Source organism: Clytia hemisphaerica, unplaced genomic scaffold (assembly GCF_902728285.1).
Source record: "Clytia hemisphaerica strain Z4C2 unplaced genomic scaffold, Clytia hemisphaerica genome assembly, whole genome shotgun sequence".
Lineage (NCBI taxonomy): Eukaryota > Metazoa > Cnidaria > Hydrozoa > Leptothecata > Clytiidae > Clytia > Clytia hemisphaerica.
The window spans coordinates 375,895-397,125 of record NW_027104209.1 but is presented as its reverse complement, the minus strand read 5'-3'; the positions used below and the strand labels follow the sequence as shown (position 1 = coordinate 397,125).

General features: G+C 34.6%; 1 protein-coding gene across 5 annotated transcripts in view; it reads left to right on the top strand.

Annotated features, from left to right (window-relative positions):
* LOC136815495 (probable 3',5'-cyclic phosphodiesterase pde-5) overlaps nucleotides 1–21,231 on the top strand; it is a 53,576-nt gene that overhangs the window by 27,385 nt on the left and 4,960 nt on the right. For 3 of the 5 annotated variants that reach the window (XM_067071948.1, XM_067071947.1, XM_067071951.1), the window contains 15 exons: nucleotides 6,371–6,488; nucleotides 6,895–6,944; nucleotides 7,133–7,255; nucleotides 9,172–9,205; nucleotides 14,344–14,462; nucleotides 15,070–15,120; nucleotides 15,601–15,659; nucleotides 16,196–16,247; nucleotides 16,656–16,786; nucleotides 17,580–17,672; nucleotides 17,804–17,872; nucleotides 18,362–18,476; nucleotides 18,993–19,031; nucleotides 19,557–19,657; nucleotides 20,479–20,565. In XM_067071948.1, coding sequence (XP_066928049.1) covers nucleotides 6,371–6,488; nucleotides 6,895–6,944; nucleotides 7,133–7,255; nucleotides 9,172–9,205; nucleotides 14,344–14,462; nucleotides 15,070–15,120; nucleotides 15,601–15,659; nucleotides 16,196–16,247; nucleotides 16,656–16,786; nucleotides 17,580–17,672; nucleotides 17,804–17,872; nucleotides 18,362–18,476; nucleotides 18,993–19,031; nucleotides 19,557–19,657; nucleotides 20,479–20,565 — 1,241 coding nt within the window. Of the gene's footprint in view, nucleotides 1–562; nucleotides 678–3,797; nucleotides 3,922–6,370; nucleotides 6,489–6,894; nucleotides 6,945–7,132; nucleotides 7,256–9,171; nucleotides 9,206–14,343; nucleotides 14,463–15,069; nucleotides 15,121–15,600; nucleotides 15,660–16,195; nucleotides 16,248–16,655; nucleotides 16,787–17,579; nucleotides 17,673–17,803; nucleotides 17,873–18,361; nucleotides 18,477–18,992; nucleotides 19,032–19,556; nucleotides 19,658–20,478; nucleotides 20,566–21,231 lie in introns of those variants that run through there. The other 2 variants (XM_067071949.1, XM_067071950.1) reach the window with 2 other exon arrangements.

Below are 21,231 nucleotides of genomic sequence, written 5' to 3'. Positions count from 1 at the left end.
AACAATTTTCTGTGATATTACTTAAAATTAATGTAGTGGTTACAGAGGATTTCATTTTTGGCTTAAATTTTATGTTCATATTTAGCCTGCTAAAAAGCTATTGCAATTAATGCTACATTATGGTCTTTGTGACGTTAAGTTTTTTTCTCACTACACTATGAGATGCGTTGGTATAAAACTAGCTCTTTACGATTTTTATTTATTGATGGTTTTGCGTGGGTTTTGTTTTTTATCAGAATTAAAGTGATTTAGATAAGTTAATCAGATAGTTTTTGTTGATTTGGCTCACAATATCTACTTTGATTCTACGAAAAAACCTCCAAATTCATTTAATCAATTCTTTGCCAAAGTTGAGATATGTGACTGAAAAATTTTCAACTTGAAATTAATTTGAAAGTAAATAAAAATTCAAAGCAAAGATTGTGTGCAGATAATGTTTGCAGATATGTTTTTAGAAATTTCAACATCAAGTGTCTTAACTCAAAATTTGACCATGAAAAAGCTACTTGTGGCCTAAATAGCAAAAACTATCTAACTGTCCCTTTATCAAATCGTGAAGAATTTTATAGATTTTTGAACTTGCACGAATATTTTCTTTGATACATGTCAAAATTATGTGGTTGAACGATAATCTATATTTCAAGCGTCCAAAGACCAATAGTTTCTCCTATACCTTGGTGATTTTCAATAATAATTTACTTATTTTTTAACTGTAATTCATTCCCTTTTTCAACCCTTTCCGTACCGATGTCGGCATATGCCATCAAGAACCCTTTTCATTTATTTGCCAATGACGGTATTTGCCGACATGACCACTTTCCATTTATTTGCCAATGACGGTATTTGCCGACATGACAACTTTGCACTTATTTGCTGTGGCTTTTTTAGAAGTTTGTTGAAAGTTCGATTTTGAACTAGATTTCATTAAATGACTCACTTGAATAATTAGAATATATTTGAAAGATGTTTTTCATAATTATACAATTTCAATTCATATGTTGACAGCAAACAGGTCAAACCTTCTTTTTTTTCCGTGGCAAATTGCTTGAGCACATTCAACCTGAAATTTTGAGTAGAAATTAGCTATCTACTAAGCTTACTTCCAAACTGAAGTAAGAACTGGTAATGAGAATCCAAAATATTTAAGGATTGGCTCATTATTTTTTTCTGATTTTTTGCACAATGATGCAAAATCGCAATGCCGAAAATGTGACGGAGCCCGATATTTGTTGGGCAAATTTGGGCCAAAAACTGCCTAAAAATAGGTTTTTTTGGACTGCAATGTTGCTTCATTGGTTTTCTCTGATTTTTGGCAGAAAGATAGAGGGCAAGGTTCTATAAAAGATGGCAAAAGTGATTTTTCCCGGAAAATGTTTGTTTGCCGTAAAATACGGATTTTCGTATTTGGGGAAATTCCCTTTTACCATTTGCAAGGAAATTAAGCTTTCTCGGGATCAGCTGATTAGTTTTTTCTGATTTTTGGCACATTTATGCAAAATGACAATACCTGAAATGTGACGGAGCCTGATTTTCAAAAAAAAAAAATTATTTTCGCTCGAAAATGCCGGAATATGCCGGAAAAACTGGTTTTCTGACATTTTCTCGAATTTTCATCCTAGTCTTTTCTGATTTTTTTTGCAGAAAGATGCGTCTTCGCAATGCTCAAAACATGGCCGAGTTCGATTTTTGAGAAAAAAAATTTTCCGGTTGAAAATATGTTTTTCAAACAAAAACATTATTAATAACAATGCTCACCGTCAAGCATGATTCAATTGTCAATAAAACTGATTTTTGCGACCAGAACTTTCTATTTATTTTTTCCCTGCAGCCCTTCCCTCTCCCCCATCAATAATCAATGATGAATTTATTGCGTGATTTATACATTTTCGCTAAACGCTATATTTTCTGACAGATTTTTTTCATTTTTCTCCTCGCATTGCTTTATCTAACTTTCATCATCAGGTAGGTCCATTCAGCATCTAGCTTTTTGGTTTTTAAAATCTTTCAGCGAACTGACTCATTATTTCAATTCTCTGGACTCATTAAATGTTATAAGAAGTTTTGTTATAAGCAAATTTTGAATAAGATGTAGATTTAAGTAGTATAGTTATTATGTATATAAAGAAGTTTTCTTCTTGAATTTTTTGTAATTTTAAGAATAATCGATTATACTAATAGTCTGGTAAGAATTTCAATTTTCCCCTCGGGTCGTAGAACCACCAGAAACAAAACGCAATATGGATTGTTCCTGCAGTTTGATTACAAATTTCAAAACTACTCTAATGCCTCTTAAAAAAACTTATACTTAACTTATAAATCAGTGTCAGGCATGAATTTTCTCTTTAATTGAAGCCCTCAAGAATACTTGCTCCCTGTAATTTAATGTATTTAGTTCCTTACGTATCACTTAGGACAAGGGATTCCGAAAAAATACCTTCTTAAGAACTGGATTTTGGACCCACCCTGAAAGTGGTTGAAACGATCAAAAGTCTACATTAATATAATACTGTATCACTTCCTTCCTTTAACCTCCTCTTCCTAAAGGAAGAATTTTCAATAAACGCTCCCTCAAATATAAACGCTCCCTTTGAATAAACGCCTCACCTTCATGAGGGGCGTTTATTTGAAATTAGTGGCTGTACGGGAAAATCATACAGAGGAAAACTGAAATATCTGTTAATAATTTGTTTCCTTTCATTATTCTAATTTTGACCCATTTTTACATCCCTAACATGACATATTTGAACTGAAAGAAAACGGAAGGCAAAAAAAGGTTCCTATTCACTTTATTAAATAGAACTTGGTTAAAGACAACTTTGGACTTCTAATATCCCAAAATTTTAATAAACGCCCGGGGCGTTTATTCGAAGTAATACAGTATGAAATTCTAAAATTTAACGAATTTTCGATCCTTTCAGTTATTTTCGGAGCTCAAAAAAGGGACCTTGACGAACGGTAAGTCCTTAGGTTGTTTGTACCACAAATAACTCGCAAGTGTTATATTATTATAGTCGTAGCTTATAAGGCTCTACATCATTCTATGATCCTACAGTTTGATTGACATGCAATATTCTCGTATTTTGTTGGTACAATGTTAGACTATGCTATAGTCTAAGACGAGTTTCATCTAAGAGGAAAAAACGTGAAGACGGGAGTTCTTTTCGGGGGTAGCTGTTGTCGTAAACACAGACTCTATCCGCCGCACAACATATTACGTTTTATAATATACAAACTATGTTATATCAGAATAATATATTATACGGACGATAGCATAGTCTAGTACAATGTCAGTGTTACATCTAATGAGTTGGTTTTTCAGTGTAAACGTTTGATTTTTATCATTGTGTGTTTGGTGTAAAAAATAATAATAGAACAAAAAGATGGAGTGCCAAAAAACGCAGCTGATTTTTCTCTTTGTTCAAAAACACTATATTTTTCTGAAAAAAAACTGCGGTTTCTCGAATCCTTTCTTCCATAGTTCCCACTAAACAATCAGATACAATCTTCTAACTTTCCTCAAACCTGTATAGTTTATATCCAACGTATTGCCACCCTCTCCCCTTTCCCTTCTTCTTGTAACTTTTCTTCGTTTTCTTCTTTATTATTTTGACTGTCAAATTTTCGTTAAAATCTTTTAAAATATCTTCCAGGAGTATACTCTTATCTTTTTATCTCTCTATCTTTCGCCATCCTTTCCCCCTGATTTTTCTCTCTTCTCTCACTTTAGTAATAAATATTTCAGGATTTTTTGTAACGAAAAAGAGAAGATTGAGCGTAGTAGAGGGGTAAAGATAATTTGGATTTCAAAGAAAAAGTTTAAACACGGCGAATTTTTCGAGCTTTTTTGGTATTTTTCAAAGGATGGCTTTGTATAATTGTTTATTTGTGAATGTTCCAAGTTTTCAAGTAAAAAGTAAATCGGTTAGTGCATTATTTTAACGGCTTTTTAGTAGGTTTATCCGGGTGTCTGAAATAGGTACTTTTTTTGCATTCCAAAGCTAAATACAGGAAGCTAAGATTATACCTAGGAGTCAATGTTGCGAGTTTAGTTTCGCTTTGGGTATCATTTATAAAACAGTGAACCTCAAGGTTTTGTTTTGAGCTAAGTTAATATCGTTTGTTTATTCGTCAATTTTAATTTACAAGCTTAAGCGTACAAGCTTTTCACATTGAATTGACGCAGATGTGAAGCAATCAATTGTTACAATTGGTTAGAAAAAAGGAAAACTTTTTTTTGTTTAGTCAGCACAAAATCGAACACAATATAACAATAGGAAACACCGGCCCGACACAAAACATGTGTCTGATATAAAACGGGTTTTGTTTTTAAACTAGCCATAGCTTTCACTAAATGCCCACGCAGAAGATCATGTCATGCACTTATAAAGCTTTTAATGCTTTAAAGATTAAAGCATTAAAAAAATCAGGAATAATTGATTGATTTAATTATTGAATGATTGATTAATTGATTGAGGCATATGCTTGAAAAAAAAAAATATTCCATTAACACAATACTTGAAGAATTCGTGCAGCTTGATAATTTGATAAAATTTAAGGAAAAGCTTCAAAAATATATTTAAAAAATTATGGTACATCAGCTCACTGGTTTTCACATCTCCTGTTTGTTTTTTTCTCCCAGTTTCTTTCTTACAACAATATTTGTCATTATTCACAATAGACCTTTTCTGATAATGCCGCAGACATCTTAGATTGTAGGCAAAATATATAGCGGTGAATAAATCAAGAAGGCAACCAATCAGAAATAGCTTGCTTTTTTCATTGGCTGCTATATTTCAACAATTCTCTATTGCTACTTTGCCTAATAAACAATAGTCAAGAAAATACTACGTATAAAATTTATCAAAAAGTTCTGCGCCATCTTAAATTGGGTGAAATGAAACCAATCCTAGTTAAGGCCCGACGGGCTCCTCTTGTGTGCGCTGTGATTGCACTTCTCAAGCTAAATTTTCTATGTTGTTGGTCAAAAGAAAAATAAAGGAATGCCATTGTGGTCTATTCAGACTTACAGTCGAGAAAAGTTGAAATGCGCTTTAATTTTTTTTCAAGTGCATAGTACTTTTTCATGATGCAATCTTTTCTCCAAGCTGAAAGGATCGAAGCCATTAAGATGATCGCAGTGCAGACAATGAAGAGACATGCCTCCAGGAAGCTAGACTTTTTAAGTTTATAGCTATATACTTTCACTTTATTGTGTTTCCGTATGAATGTCTGTGTATCTAGTCTAACCACCGTTAATTTCCTTCGAGAAGGTCCCTCCTAACTTGGAAAGCCAGAATTGGAGCTATTTCACCAAACCACTGGAGCATAAGTTATTTAGAAAAATAGGAATATGCGCATGTAAAGTTAAACGAATGTTAAAACAGTGAATACACTCTAAGTGAGGTAAATCTATTTTGAAGACCAAAAGAAAGTTTGTTTACATTGATTGACATTCAACATTCATTCAACCACTTTATTTACATATGGCCATATTTGCATACATTCAACATTTTTGAGCTTTGTCGGTACTGTATCTTGTTTTACCAAGTTAAGAAGGACTTTCCCAAAGATAAATTACAGTTTGAACAAAAATATCAAATGTACGTACATTAAAAACTTGAGCAAATTTCTTTAAAGATTCCAGAAAAAGAATTGAAATCATTGCTGAAATTAACTTCTGACTAAATTACAGTTTTTAGTATTCAGTTTCAAAGACAAGAAACAAAATTTGACATACAAAAACACTTTTTCCAGTCAATGAATCAGCTCATCATCATAACCAGTCTGCCATTTTGTTTGTTTTGATTTGCACAAGTAATATTGTAATTCGTGTTATATCATACACTGTTATAATTTGCATTTATAACACTCGCTTCAGCTTTTCAAAGCTAAATCAAAACTAATAAATTGTAATACGTAATAATGGTAATAGCATATAACGTAATATGAAAATACGCATACTACTGTGTCCCGGAAAAAAAACCGAGCATTTATACGGAAGCGACTAACTACGGGGATGCTTGCGCGACAAAACACAAAAAAACAACAAAATTTCGAGATTCCAGTCCAATATCTATGCGTGAAACTATGAGTGCCTCCTCGTCGCTGCGCTCCTGCGGGGGCAATAAGAGTGATATCATTTGCTTACTCATCAATTTTGATTTAAAAGCTTTTTCACATGAGATTGACCCGTGTCAAGATTGTGAAGAAAGATTGGTCAGAAAAAGGAAAAGAAAAACATTTTTTGCTTATATCAGCATAATATAACAATAGGCAGACACTGAGTTTATTCTCGTATAGAGAAACGAGATTATTTATGTAAAACTATAAAAACTTTAATATGAATTTTTTTCCAATTTCTCTCCTTCAGAACACGTCATGTTTGGAACGACAGCAGTTCATGGAGAAATTCATTGCAGAAGTACAACAAGTGCATGGAGATGTCCGTGGTGGAATACTCAACCAACTGGTTGATTGTTGTGCTTCAGGTATAAGAACATCAAAAAATTTTGAAGCCTTCAGATGTTCTTAATTTTTAAGTTTCAAGCCTAAAAATGTTCTTAACATGTTCTTATTTTCCCCATTTTTTATGTATTTTTGTCCATTTTCCTAAGAAATTGGCTGTTTTGTTATGTTCTCATATAGTTTGTTCTTATATATAAAAAACCTTGTATGTTCTCAAATTATTTCTCTCTGTTTGTTATGATTAGTTTACCGCCTGAGAACAAGCTGGTCAGGGTAAATTTTTCAAGCTCCAAAATCTTCTTCAGGTTGGATTTACTTTAGAAATTTTCCTGGAATTTTGGGACCTAGAAAAGAGACAATTTTTGAGACAAAGTTTAGTAAAAATCTTTAATTAAATTTAAAGCTTTTTCCAATTCCATATATTTTCAGGTGTGAATGCAACAGGACACAATCTCTACTTGGCTGATGGCGAGGGAAAGGTTTGTTTGCTGTTCACCATAACTTTCTTGAGATGCTATCAAGGCTGAATCATAGTCGATCATCTTCCTTATGGAGAGACAGGCTTTGAAAAAGTTAAACTTTGTTGTACTTTTTTATAGACGAACTAGCAAATCAATCGGATATCGTCTGGGCACAAATTACAATAATTTTTCATTATAAATTTTAGCGTATTTGGAAATTTCTTCCTGAATCAACGAAACCGGTCAACCTACAAATTGTACGCGAAGGATCCACCATAGCATGTTATGTAGCTGCCACCAAAGAAACTATATGTACTTCTGACATCAAGGTATAGCGATGCGGTGTTTGACACTACAAAATTTTTGATGAAATCGCTCATTAAATCAGGCCAAGCAGATCCTTCAATGCTTCATGCTTGTTATATTCCTTCTTATTTCTTTACGAAAATGCTTTTCTTTCGGCAAGATTTGATTACCGTATACCGTATATATACCGTATTACTTCGAATAAACGCCCCGGACGTTTATTAAATTTTTAGAATTTTAGGAGGGGTTTTCATTCGAGGGGGCGTTTAAAAGAAGGGGGTGTTTATTGAATAATCTTCAACTAAGGTGCACTTTAAGAAAATTATTGGGAACCTTTTTTTGCCTTTTCCTTTTCTTTCAGTTTCAAATATGTCATTTTAGAGAAAATATGAGTCAAAAATTAGCTTGAATACTGAAAGACTACAATTACTAACATATTTTCCTCCTATTTGATTCTCCCTTGCAGTTACCTGTTTCAAATAAACGCCCCTCCTAGAGGAGAGGCGTTTATTCGAAGGGGTATCTATTTCAGGGGGGCGTTCATTAAAACTTTTTCTTTAGGGAGTGGCGTTTATTCGAGGGGTGGTTTCAAAGAAAGGGGCGTTTATTCGAAGTAATACGGTATCGTTTCATATTCTTTTACTTTCTGTTCGCTCATTTTTTAATATGAATGTGGAAACCACATCAGTGAAATAAGACTTATTCCCAAGAGAGTGGTTTTCACCCTTAACCTTTACCACGCCTTCTCTTTGGGAACTTCACCTCGTGCACGCCTTGAAAAATGACAGTTTTACGCTTTCCGTCATAACTTTTGATCTACTAAACCGATTCAAAAAAATAAGCCTATTCTGGAAAGCCCAACTATCCTGCTTTCTAAAAATGTTAAAATAAAGGATTTTCCTCTATCAATGGTGACACAGTAGTCTTCTGCCTTAGAGTTGAAAAAAATTCAAAACGCAATTTGTCATATTTTTCAAAATTTTAAGTTCCGGTTAAAAAAAAAGTGGGGAGAACATTTGCGATACCATAATTTTCTGGCTCATTGTTTCCACCATTATAACTACAACTTCTAGCCAAAAAATCACAATCATACCTTTACTAGAAAAGGCAGAGTTCATTTTTAGAAAACCTTGGTTTTCGAGAAAATTTCCACGTAAATCAGAGGCACGTAAGGCAGAGGCCCCTTGAGGTAATTTTTATGGGAAATATCACTAAAAACAGCTAAAAATGACTTTCCTATCATCAACCAGCATGAAAGCAATAGAAATAACATAGTATATACACTTTGAAACTCTTTGCAGCCTTATCAGAAGCCCTAACTTGGGTTTCGGTGACGGTCGATGACGGCCGACAAGCCTCCAGTCCTCACCCTTAATGTACCGTCATACTAAAGAATAAGGAGGCAGAAACTTACCTCAAACACTGACTAAACTACAAACAAGCAATACATAACATTTTGAACCAATAAAACAAACCATTTTCCACTAAATAAACATAAAAAGTTAGTTACAGCAGTCAATGAGCTCATAATTTCCAAAAGAATATTTTGCCTGATTTTCCAGTTTGTTTTGACAGTTAAAATCGAAAGTAGGTGGTTTCAAACTATTGAAAATAGTTTGTTTACATTTTCTCTCCGTCATATAAGACATTTCCCGGGATTTAAAGGCGTCTTTAAGGCGGTAGGGCGGCTTTTCTTAACACCCCATGAAAAACGTATATTTACGGCCTCGGCTATATATTAGAACGTAAATTTACGGCCTCGGCGTGGTAAAGGTTAACAAGCGAATATGGCTTTTAAAATTTTTCTAAAGTTGAAGAATCTGCACGCTAAATTGTTTTGCCATTGGTTATTTTCCCCTTTAAATTCCGCCAAACATTATCGAATTTTTCACTTGTCAGCATTACCAACCAACCAATTAATCAATCAATTTTCTTTCAGGACGAACGTTATCCAGAAGGTGTCGGTGTCAAAGGTGTGTTATCTTTTAACTTGACCGTCTGGTTTCCAAAATCATAGTAGCTATACGAGGGGGTTTATCTAAAAAATCCTGCCTAATACTAAAAATAAACAAAAATAACAACAAATTTCATAAAGAACAACATATTTCACCGTGCACAACCTGACCGAAAATGACTGTACCACCCCTACGTATTCATTCCTCTTTGTTTATCACGGGAATTAACTGCATATGGTTTAAAAGAATGATAAATTACGCATGCGTGTTACAATGCAGGATTCTCGAGAGGAACAGACTGGACCAACCAAATCCAACCAAGGTTCTAAACTGCTTACGATTTTTCTTCAACAGTACTCAACAGTACTGTAAGTACATCAAAAATTATTTAATAGACCTTTTTAATAAAGACCAAGGATGGTATGTCGAATACCTGAATACCCAACATCAAAACAACTAGTCTGAATCGCAGACCTCTATAGATATCTTACTATACTAAATGAGTTTATGAAAAATGTCTGTAACGCTAGCCCAGTAACATATGTTAAGGTTTCTAAAATTTGAACGCCGCGGCTGGAAAACCTATCCACCTTTGATACAAAAAGTCTCGCGCTAAGTTTGACAAGCGTAGAAAACTCGGATTAGAGAAAACTGGAAGACCGTGGAAGGAGGATCGTTCACACCGCTGGTCTTCACCTGTTTCGGAGGAATGAGTCGTGAATGCGATCGTTTCTTTTCACACGCGGCGACCCGAATCTCGGAGAAGCGCAACATTCCAAAGTCTATGGTAATAAACTCCATACGCGCAAAGTTAAACTTCTCCTTATTACGATCCTGCTTGCTTTGCATACGAGGAACACGAAGGAATCAACACTCCATCGAGATGGCTGATGTTGATTTCGCCGAAATGGCAAATAACTTAAACCAGAACATTTAATGCAAATCAAATTTCTAAAATTTTTTATACTTTTTATCATTTATCGCATGAGTATTCCGTGTGTTTTCTTTCAGCCCGGCGTGACCGCAAGGTTATGCTAAAGTCTCTGGGTCGTTTTCTTTGTATGGTTTTGTTTTGTTTTGTTTTTCCTGTCTTACCTGTCATTCCTTTTTTGCAGTCACTTTATAGTTTATTGCATATTTGTTTTATTCTTCATTTTAATCAATGAGTTATATATATAATTTCATTATGATGAGCAGATATACTATTATAAATATTAAAAAAAAAAAAAAAAAAAAAAATTAGAGAAGACTCTACACTGCTATTTGTAAACGAAAAAAGTTCTGACGTCAATTTCATGAAAAAGTACTGCGACGTCACAAAGTTTCAAATAAAAAGGTGTGGCATTTTTGTTGCACGATTTCGAATTATTTTATATCAACACACGCAACAAAATCCAACATTGTTGTTTGATGATTAAACTTCGTCTAACATTATTTAAAAAGGTTTCAATGTTGGTTGCATTGCATATGCGCCGGTCTTAAGCTGTCCGCATGCGAAGCAAACAAACGGGAAAACCTTCAGTGCTCAATCGCAAAGCGCGAGCCTCTCCTTCACAACTAAGGCTTTTTCTTTCCTAGAAGCAACCCTCTCACCACCTCAGACACCTTTGGGCGTCTGCAACGACGGGTACCCTCGATAATTTTGACAGGGTCACTATGGCATTTCATTGAACACAAACTTCCGTTATCTTAAAAAGACATACCATCGAGGCTTACAGAAACAAAATTTTGACTAATGTAGAAAGTTTAGAAGTATATTTTTTATTATGTATTTGGCATTTTAAGCCAAAACGATGTCAGGAATTAACCCACGTTATAGTATTTTTTGATGCGCAAGCAAAACCGTTAACCGGCGTTTACGACGACGGGAACCGTCTAGTACTTCCTATATAGGTTTACTTAATAGTGTACGGCGTGCCTTCCTGCTATGGTGGCTCTTATGGTGGCCGATTTTACCTTTTCTGGCGAGTTACGAAGTTCTCGTAACCGACAAAAAATATGAGAAATATTTCAAAACAAACATAAAATCTTAATTTGAATCATTATTTCATACAACTGAGACACAACTTTTCCTTGATGCATTCCATAGATACAACTTAACATAAATTACATATATAAAGGTTTTGGACCTACCCCGGTGGGGTGGAGGTCCTATAAATTCACCTCTGTCCGTCCGTCCGTTCGTTACCAGCTTTTCTCGAGATTGAATCATAGGAATCATTTGATTTTTGGTACAAAGGTGCAAAATGGTGGTGGCCAAAATGTGACGGAGCCCAATTTTCGAAAAAAAAAATTGGGGGGCAAATTTGGGCCAAAAAACGGCTAAAATACGGGTTTTTTGGACTTTATGAAAAATTGGATCATTAATTTTTTTCTGATTTTTTGCATGAAAGTAGGGTACCATCATGTTAATGTTAATGTTAATGTGTATATTCTTTAAAGTCGAAAAAAGTGTACAAATATGTACTAGCTTTAAAGCTAATAGAGTTCGACTGCCTATTTACAAAATGATTCATTCATCATCATCTGTAGACGAATAGTCTACATCATCTGTTGATGCCCAATCGCTGACGATTTCTTCTGTAGTGTATTTTTGTTCATTATAATTTGAAGATATATTTGTTTGATTTTGTAATTTTTTAACGATTCGTAGTTTTGTTCTTGGGCTCCCTCTAACGCGCCAGTTGAAGTCTTTATTCTTATTGTCTTTGTTAAGTTTCTTTGCTTGTTCGTGCATCTCCTTTATCTTTTTCCGTTCGTTAATTGTGAAATCTTCCGTGATACTTACCTGAAAGAAACAAGTTTCTTTCAGCATGTGTAAATTCTTCATGATAAGATCTTTGTCATGCTGACTTTGTAGGGTGACTTTAAGGGGACGGCCGTTTTTTGTTTTTCTGTTTCCTAATCTGTGGTGAGTAACATTTATTTCTGGAACATTGATGTCCTCCAGGAGTTCTCGGAACCGAAATATGTCATATTTTTCCCCGTTTTCTTCTTTTTCCTTATCTGGGCCTGAATATTCGAGAAACCCGTGAACGATGATATTCAGTTTTCTAGAGTCTATGTCTTTCTTTTCACTTTCTTCCTTCCGTTTTTTGTTGTTCGGCAGATCTTAAGTCTTCTTTGTGCTTCTTAGTAATTTCGGCGTATGTTTTCTTTGATGTCTCCGTCATTATTTCTGTTGTGTGCTTGATTTCTTCCTTTATCATGTTTCTTGTCTTTTCTTCCATTTCTTGTAGTTTTCCTGCCAGAAAAATTTTGAGATCATTTTTGATGGAATCACGGGTTTTGGTGTTTGTGTTGACCTCGTTGTTCAGTTTTTGTATGACGTCGTCTTTCTTTTTAAGTTCATTTTGCATCATATGTTGAGTGTTTTTTCCCACTTTATTTCTTAGGTTCTTCGTTATTCGGACGCAGTTTGAACATAAGTAATGATCGTTATAGGATGTCACGAATATTTGTAGTTGATACAAAGGTAGCTGTGTGCACTCATAATGAACTGATCTTTTACATTTTTTGCATTCCAAGCGATCCAGGTCTTCATCATTGGTACATCTTGACGGCGTGCAAGCTTGAGGTGGTGAGGCTGCTTCGAAAGGCTGATCTTTATCCATTTTGATGTTATTTTCATGAATTTTGATGTTTTTGTTTGTTTTCAGCCATGTTTCCGAAGAGCGTTGCAAAAGCGTCTTGATCATAGGTAAAAGATGGCTCAAGCAGATTTTTGCAAAAAAATTTATGTAGCTTAAAAAACGCATGTTTATCTATAAGAATCACTATTATTAAGCATACATCAATGTTCTTAGTCAAATTTATACTCAATTTATTTATGAGATAGAAGTTTTTTTTTTCTCATGAGGGCTTACTTTTGAAGAATATGTGTGTTTAGACATGAAATTTTGGTTGCTTGGCGTGTTTTTATAGAAAAACTGGCCAAATTTAATATTTTTTTTATAAGCACATTATCAATTACTTAGGTATTAGCTTTTCTCGAGATTGGCTCTTTCATTCTTTAAGACTTTTTGCACAAAGATGCATAACTATAAACCCTCGAATGTGACTGAGCCTGATTTTCGAAAAAAAAATGTTTTTGGGCAAATTTGGGCCAAAAAACGGCTAAAAAAAGTTGTTTTTTTCTGATTTTTTGCATGAAAGTAGGTAAAAATGGGTCAAGCAGATTTTTGTAAAAAAATTTTCAGCTCAAAAAACGCATCTTTATCTACAAGAATCACTATTAATATGCATACATCAATGTTCTTAGCCAAATTACTCAATTTTTTGATGAGATTGATGTCTTTTTATGCTCACGAAGTCTTGAGTATGAAAGAATATTTCAAGAGCATGAAATTTTGGTTTCTAAACGTTTTTTTATAAGAAACAAACGACTAATTTTAATAAATCGTCACTATTTGTGTTCTGAATGATTGTTTAACGTTCATGCTCACGTAGATGTAAATTATATATGTGTTAAATGCATAACCAGGTGGGTCCATAAAAGTATCACTTGTTAACTCTGAAATTATAACTTCCATAAACCAAAATAAACTCCAAAAAAGAGAAAATCTCTTCTTCGCTTCGGCAGCCATATTGGATTCAAAATATGAACGATTAAGCTAGCCTGTATCAAACTAATACGTGACTTTTTAATTTCGGTAAAATAATGAAAATATTTGTTATTAGTTTGTTACAGGCTATGAAAAATCTAAATCATAACGGGGAGAGTTCCTTCAGAAATTAATCATCATAAGCTGAAGCACTCGCCAGAGTATTAAAGCAGCCTCTATAAGAAACTTTTTTTCGCTAGAGGATGAGCAGAAGCGTACAAAGCAACTGGCACATACTGCATAATTAGTAGAAAGGTGTTTGTTCTTGTAATTGTTTTTATGCCTGAGGTATGTAGTTTTTCAACATGGCGTTGTCTTTGGCGAACCGTAGTGTAAATATAGAACAATTGGTTGCGAAACATATGTTCCATGGGTTTAATCCAATGGGTCATACCAATGAATCCAAAATCTTACTTGATTCCTCTCTACCCAATGCTCCGTTATGATAAAGATTAGGGTCTGGAGCTATCGAGTTAGGGAGCTATCGAGTAAAGAGTCTCCAGATCACCTCTAACTTCCATTGCAAGACTTGTCTCTTTATCTTCGTTTTAGACTTTCAATCTGGCTCAGTGCTATGTCAACCAATTATTTCACCGAACGGAGATTTGATGGGAGTAATGGAGTTGACAAGACTTGCTTCCATGACATCCTTTAGTGATACTGATAACCAGGTAGGAAATCATTTTGAAATTCTTTCATTTTTTGACAGATACAGCCTCTTTAACTCAAACCTCGAACAAATTTTCTCATCCCTTTAGTTGATAATGCCTTAAAAACTTTACTACATAACTCAAACTGATTTTTGTTCCCCGTACGTGTTTGAGTTATAGAGACTCAACTGTAACAGATCACTCAAAGAGACAAAGATAGGTGGTGAATTCCGGTTTTTGGAGATGTGTCATATGCATTGATTATAATGAAGATTATTTTATGCTATTCTTTGTAAACGTAGCGGTCATTTCGGAAACTAATCTAAAGTTAAAGGTTTTATTTTTTACACAAGTGTCCCCGTTTCATATTAGACAGGTATTTCATACCAGGACAGTGTCTACCTATTGTTATATTGTTCTGATATAGGCAAAAAAAAAATTTTCTTTTTCTGACTAATCTTGCTCCACATCCGTGTCAATCTAATTCTTATTTAAAAACTAAATCTTTCAGCTTCCAAATGACGACAAAATAACGACTTGCTTTTCCAGAAATTATAACCGCAGATATTCAGGCACTTTGGTATTCCTTTCAAAACATTACTTCGTTAATTCTCTTCTTTTTTTTTAGATTGTAAATGGTTATTTAACGTGGGGAAGTATCGTTTTATATTATGCAGAGGTGAGAATTGCTACATAGTTTAAAGGAAGAAAATTCGACGGATATATCCAAAATTCGCCAAATTAATTATCTGCCAAAACTCTTCTCCATCCATGCCTTTTTTATTTTATTTCCTTTATCTTTCGAATACGTGCTATAATCCAGGCTTCAAATCGGGTTTTTCGCTCATTTAATAATGATTTTCGGTGATGTGTCCAAGTCTGTCGAAATCGAAAGTATATAGAACTTGGTTAAAGCCGATCTCATTTTGGGCACTCAGTGTCCACAAATGCACGCTTGTTTTATAAGAACAATTTTATAAGAAGACAAGGCTGAAAATTTGCCGAAACCTTAGAACAAATTAAGAATAATCTGAGCCTCAGATTTCAAAATTACTAAGAAAGTACTGATTTGAACAGATTTTAACGGATTTCAAACCCTTTTAAGAACATCGTGAGTTGGTGTTCTCTTTCGCAAAGAACAAAACTTGTTTCTTTTTAGATGTATCATTCCATGCACAAACAAAGACGTTTGAACGAATTCTTACTTAATGTTACTAAGTATGTATTTATTATTCAAACATTCACCAAACTAACCTGATAACAGCTGGTCATAATTTTCTTACGGGCACGGTAAACCTCTGAAGGCCCTTGAAAATTAACTATCTGAGGAAAATAGTCCTCCCGCGGAAAATTCTACAACAAGATTTCTTTGTGCGCCGGAAAGTCGAAAACTAAATTTTCCTGATACGACGCCTTATTTCAACTTTGTCTCGCTACTTTGTTCTTGTTCCCAGCCCAATTTGGCGAGGCATGGAACTCAATAAGTTTTCACTGTTGAAGTTTTTTGACACTACAATGAATTCAAAATTTCAAGGATTGTGCAAGCTAAATTGTGATGTCACTTCATTCAAGATGGCTCAAAGGATGCTTTATATAGGGATGGATTAGCTCTATCTAGTGTTTGATATAAGATATCTGTGTTCAGGACCCTTAAATGAAAGGCGTAAAAGCCGAATGCTAGAAAAAATCTTCAGCCAAAAACAAAACATTTTTTGAGGGGAGGTTTTATATTCTTGTGATATTTTCTTCTTCAGATCAATTTTCCAAGATATTGTTAGCATGGATACTGTCATCATGAAAATTATGGTCAGTTTTCATTTTATATTCGTTGTCTTTTATATTTTGACACAACTCTTCTATTCATAAGCCACCTTGTACTCTATTGGGATATTTCAGAAAGAACCAACAGGGAACCAACCTCCTATGTTAAGGAGGTCATTTTTATGATTCCCTGGTTCATTGGCTAATCTTTTAAGATTCTGGCTCCCTTGGATTTTTATCTTAATTTTAGTGAGCTCCTTTGGACTAAATAGAAAATACTACCTCAAAAAAAACAGATGGTTGATTAAATATGTTTCTGAAATACAACTTATCCCTCCTATAAGTAATTAAATTATGCATCTAAAAATTAATAACAAGACCAATTAATCGATGAGTGATAAAAGTGCCACAAATGGCTTTCATTGATTTAACTTTCTATCATTTTTTCATCAGAATTTTGCACAAACACTGGTAGATGCAGATCGTACTTCACTTTTCCTTTTGGACAATAAAACAGACGAGTTATACGCTCGTATATTTGACATTGGCACTGGACTCGAGACAAAACTGCAAGAAGAAATCAGGTTTGTCCAACATTTGTTTTGACATTTTTAGACGATAATTTTTGGATTAACTGAAAAAGTCAGTTTTTAATGGGCTCTTCCAGAAAAAATTTGAATATAGGGGGGGGGGAGGATATAACGGGAATATACCCCCGGACATTATGACTTTTGAACCCCGGACAGCAGTTGACCCCCCCCCCTTGGACATTCAAAATTACCCTTAAACAGAGCAAAGTTACCCAAAAAGAGAGCAAGTTTACTCCTGGACAGGGAAAATGTTGTAGATTTTTCACTATCCCGGACACTATATCCTCCACCCCCATGTACGGACATTTTCTGCAATCTTATACTAAATTATCTATTCTTCGCACACCAAGCTCTGCTTTAAAGAAATATAAGGAATGTTATGATATGACCTGATTGTTCTCACTTCCTTGCCATGACCTTTAGAGTGAATGCGTGCCATGTGTGGAGTAGTCAGAATCTGTTATGAGATTACTTTTTCATAAGAAAATATCTATTACGAATGGTTAAATTTAGTGACTGTTGACCGGAAAATTAGTTTGAAACCAAAACATGAATATTGCCGTATCTATTTACATTTGACTCTCTCCGATTCGGTCTTCAAGTGATTAGGGATTTTCTTCAATAAGAGAATCATTCGAATTACAGAGAGGATTTCATATTGCTTTCTAGCTAAGGGGTCCAATGCATTTTAGTTCGAATTATAGAAATATCCGAATAATAGTGGTTCGAATTAGAGAGAGTTGACTTTACTTTACATAAATAATCGCTGTTCCCTTTTTTACGATAGGTTTCCGAAATCGAAAGGAGTAGCAGGACATGTTGCAACAACAGGTGAAACACTGAACATCAAGAATGCGTACGACGATCCACGATTTAACAGGTCGGTTGAAAGGAGCCATGATTGTGGTCCCAAACTCGAATCCAGGCCCTTTGTTCGCTTTTTTATGATCTTCTTGCTCCGAATTTCTTTCCTACACCGTTGTTTTCAAATTTTTCTTCTTCATTTTTAAGAGATATTGATGTACAGACTGGGTACAAAACACACACGTTACTATGCATGCCTATCTTCATACGTGGAAAGTAAGTATTCTTCCTTTGTTTCCATTATTTCTTTCAGCTGGAGTTTCTTATACTTGATATGCGTGAGTTACGATTACGTCATTGTTTCTATCGGGTAAATTCGGAAAAGCCGAATGCCCTGTTTATTACTTGGACCCTTGAAACTCTTTGTTTCCGATAGGAAAAATATACATACCTTACCATGCATGACGGCTATTTCAGACAGAGTAGAAAATAAGAAAAATATAATGAGAGAGATAAAGAAAGGACAAATACAAACTTGTATTAACCCACAACAATCATCGTATTAAATTGATTGATCCTCCTGAATGTTCAATGTTATTTGCTTGAACTTTACGTTGAAAAATCATCGTACTATTATATAACACCCATATTACTGTATTACACAGATTATGAACGTCTTCAGTCTAGTAAAATAAGCCAATCTTAACTTAATCTTTCCCTCCAGGGTATGCGGTATATTTAACACCAATCTTTTCTTCTATTTAGTTTAATAGGCGTGGTTCAAATGGTGAACAAAAAACAAGGTGTTTTTACAACTGCCGATGAAAAAGCTTTCCAAACGTTCGCTGTTTATTGTGGTTTAGCTCTTCATCATGCTAAGGTTTGTTATATTCACTGGAGTATACTTTTGTTGATTGGTTGAACATCACAAAATGATCGCGATAATAAATCACACGAAAATTAGATTATTTTTGAAAAAACAATTTGTATTCGCGACATCTGATCGCGAAAATTTAACCTCTGAAGGTACATAGATCCCGAGTGATATAAGCTTCAAGAAGAACTATTCGCTTGTAAATGGCCTTGGTCAATGGCTGGTACTAATCTGAGTAGTAGACATTTATGCTAAACTACAAAAAGAAATTTTTCGTTGAATTTGAACCGAAACACCTTTGTGTCACAGACCCGGTCTGACCCCCGCCCCACTGGAAAATAGAGATTTTTCGAGCTTGGAACAATAGAATTTCTATTCCCATTGGGATTTCGATAAAAGATTTTGGGAAAAAGTTCGACCGAGGCTGTGAGACAGGGATGTACAGAAGCATACGTTGAGACGATTATCAATCCTCGAAACACAACAAAGCAATGTACAGAAAACCTTACTTTTATTTTGCAGCTCTATGACAAAATACGAAGATCTGAACAGAAGTATAAGGTAATTCTTTATCCATTTTTCACGCCAATTCGATGTTGCAATAATTTTTTTGCTTGTTCGGACTCCTCATCATTTACTCTGCACTTCTATGTCTTAAAGGGACACCATTTGCTTGAACAGAGTTTTTAAACAAAAATAACAACTTTCTTCGTAGTCTAGCTAGCTAGGCGACTAATTCAGACATAGTAGAAATATAAAGCAAAAAGTAATAGAGGAAACAAGTTTTATACAAACTAAATCCCGTAACAATAATCGTACTATCATATAACGCCTATACTACTGTATTACACGCATTATAAACGACTCCAGTCTACTTTCTTCGATTCTCGCGCTACACAAAATTAATAAATTCTTGAGAAATTATATTCTTTTTTTCCAAAAATACCTTGGAACAATTGCTCAAAATTGTCATAGACAAGCAAATATATTATAAAACGATACTAGTCTACGGAATGACAACTTCACGATCCAAAATATAGTGTCATAGATAATAACGCATTCTTTATACCACATGCATGATTCCAGGTGGCTTTGGAAGTGTTATCATATCACAGTATGTGCACTGAGTATGAAGTAGATACTGTCAAAAACCATGACCTCGTCAACACTAAGGAACAAGTCGGAGCGTAAGCATCTTATCTTTATTCCAGTCTGCAATGTTCTTCAGCCTCATACGAATTTCCGTCTTAGCGTAATATACCTTATCGGGGAAAACTTCGTCGGGGAAAAGTGACGAAATTTTGGACAAGTGACGAATTTTTTCCCCGACGAAAATTTTCCCCGGCCTTAATGCGTTTGCCAACTACCAGCAAGTGACGAATTTTTCCCCGACGAAAATTTTCACCGACGAAAATTTTCCCCGACGAAGTTTTCCCCGATAAGGAGGCTTTTCAGTCTGGAAATTCAGGAAAGATTAGGTTAATTTTAATCACAGGAAAAAGTATGGAAATCACATGCTTGGTAAAACTCATTTCTGTGCATGTGATTCTGAAAAAAATCACAAGCGTGTGAAAATGCAATTCACAAGCCATCTTTTCTCGACTTAAATGGAGTGTTTGACTAGATCTAAAATCACAAATAGGATTGTTTGTCTTTCTTAGAGAGAGAGGTTTAATACCCTAAAAGTAACTCACTTCTATTCTATTTAACAAGTGGATTGTGAATTACATTTTCACACGCATGTGATTTTTTGCAGGATCACATGCTCGGAAATTGGTTTTCACACGCATGTGATTCGCGGATTTTTTCTTGTGAATGTGTTAATAAAGTTCTTCTCTCATCTGAGATGAAAGGCTGTGACACTCTCAAATGTCTATTATCGATGTAAAAAAAAACTGTTGATCATATGAAGCCTTCAATTGCTACAGTTAACAAGACTGCTTTCGTCTTAAATTAATTCACCTCTCAGATAGTCAAGCATTGGATTTTATGCTCTTTTCATCATCAGGTTCGAGTTGAATATATTGGATTTAGAAACTATAGAAATGTCAAGAATCGCTATTGATCTCTTCACCGAACTGTTCCAAACTGATAGGTTAGTATCGCGAATTCTAAAAGATTTGTGAAGACTCGAATGTAAGTTCTGCGTTTTTGGACCTACCTCCGGGTGCCCCGGTGGAGGTTCTATAAATTAACCCATGTCCGTTCGTCCGTTCGTCCGTTCGTTCGTTCGTTCGTCCGTCCGTCTGTTACCAGCTTTTCTCAGGATTGGCTCATTAGTTTTTTCTGATTTTTTGCACAATGATGCAAAATGGCAATGCCCAGAACGTGACGGAGCCGGATTTTTGAGAAAAAATTTATTTGGGCAAATTTGGGCCAAAAACTACCTAAAAATAGGGTTTTTTGGACTTTGTGCAAAATCCTGTTATTACTTTTTTCTGATTTTTTGTACAAGGATGGGGTGCAAGATTCTCTAAAGAATGACTGAAGTGGTTTTTCCCGGGAAATTCTTATTTGCCTTAAAAGACGGATTTTCGTATTTTGGGGAAATTCCCTTTAACCAAATAAGAAAATATAGCTTTTCTCAATGTTGACTCATATTTTTTTTCTGATTTTTTGCACAATAATGCAAAATGGCAATGGCCAAAATGTGACGGAGCCAGATTTTTAAGGAAAATTATTTTGGGCAAATTTGGGCCAAAAACAGCTTAAAAGGTTTTTTGAGCCTGAATGGTTTAAGTGATTTTCGTATTTGGGGAAA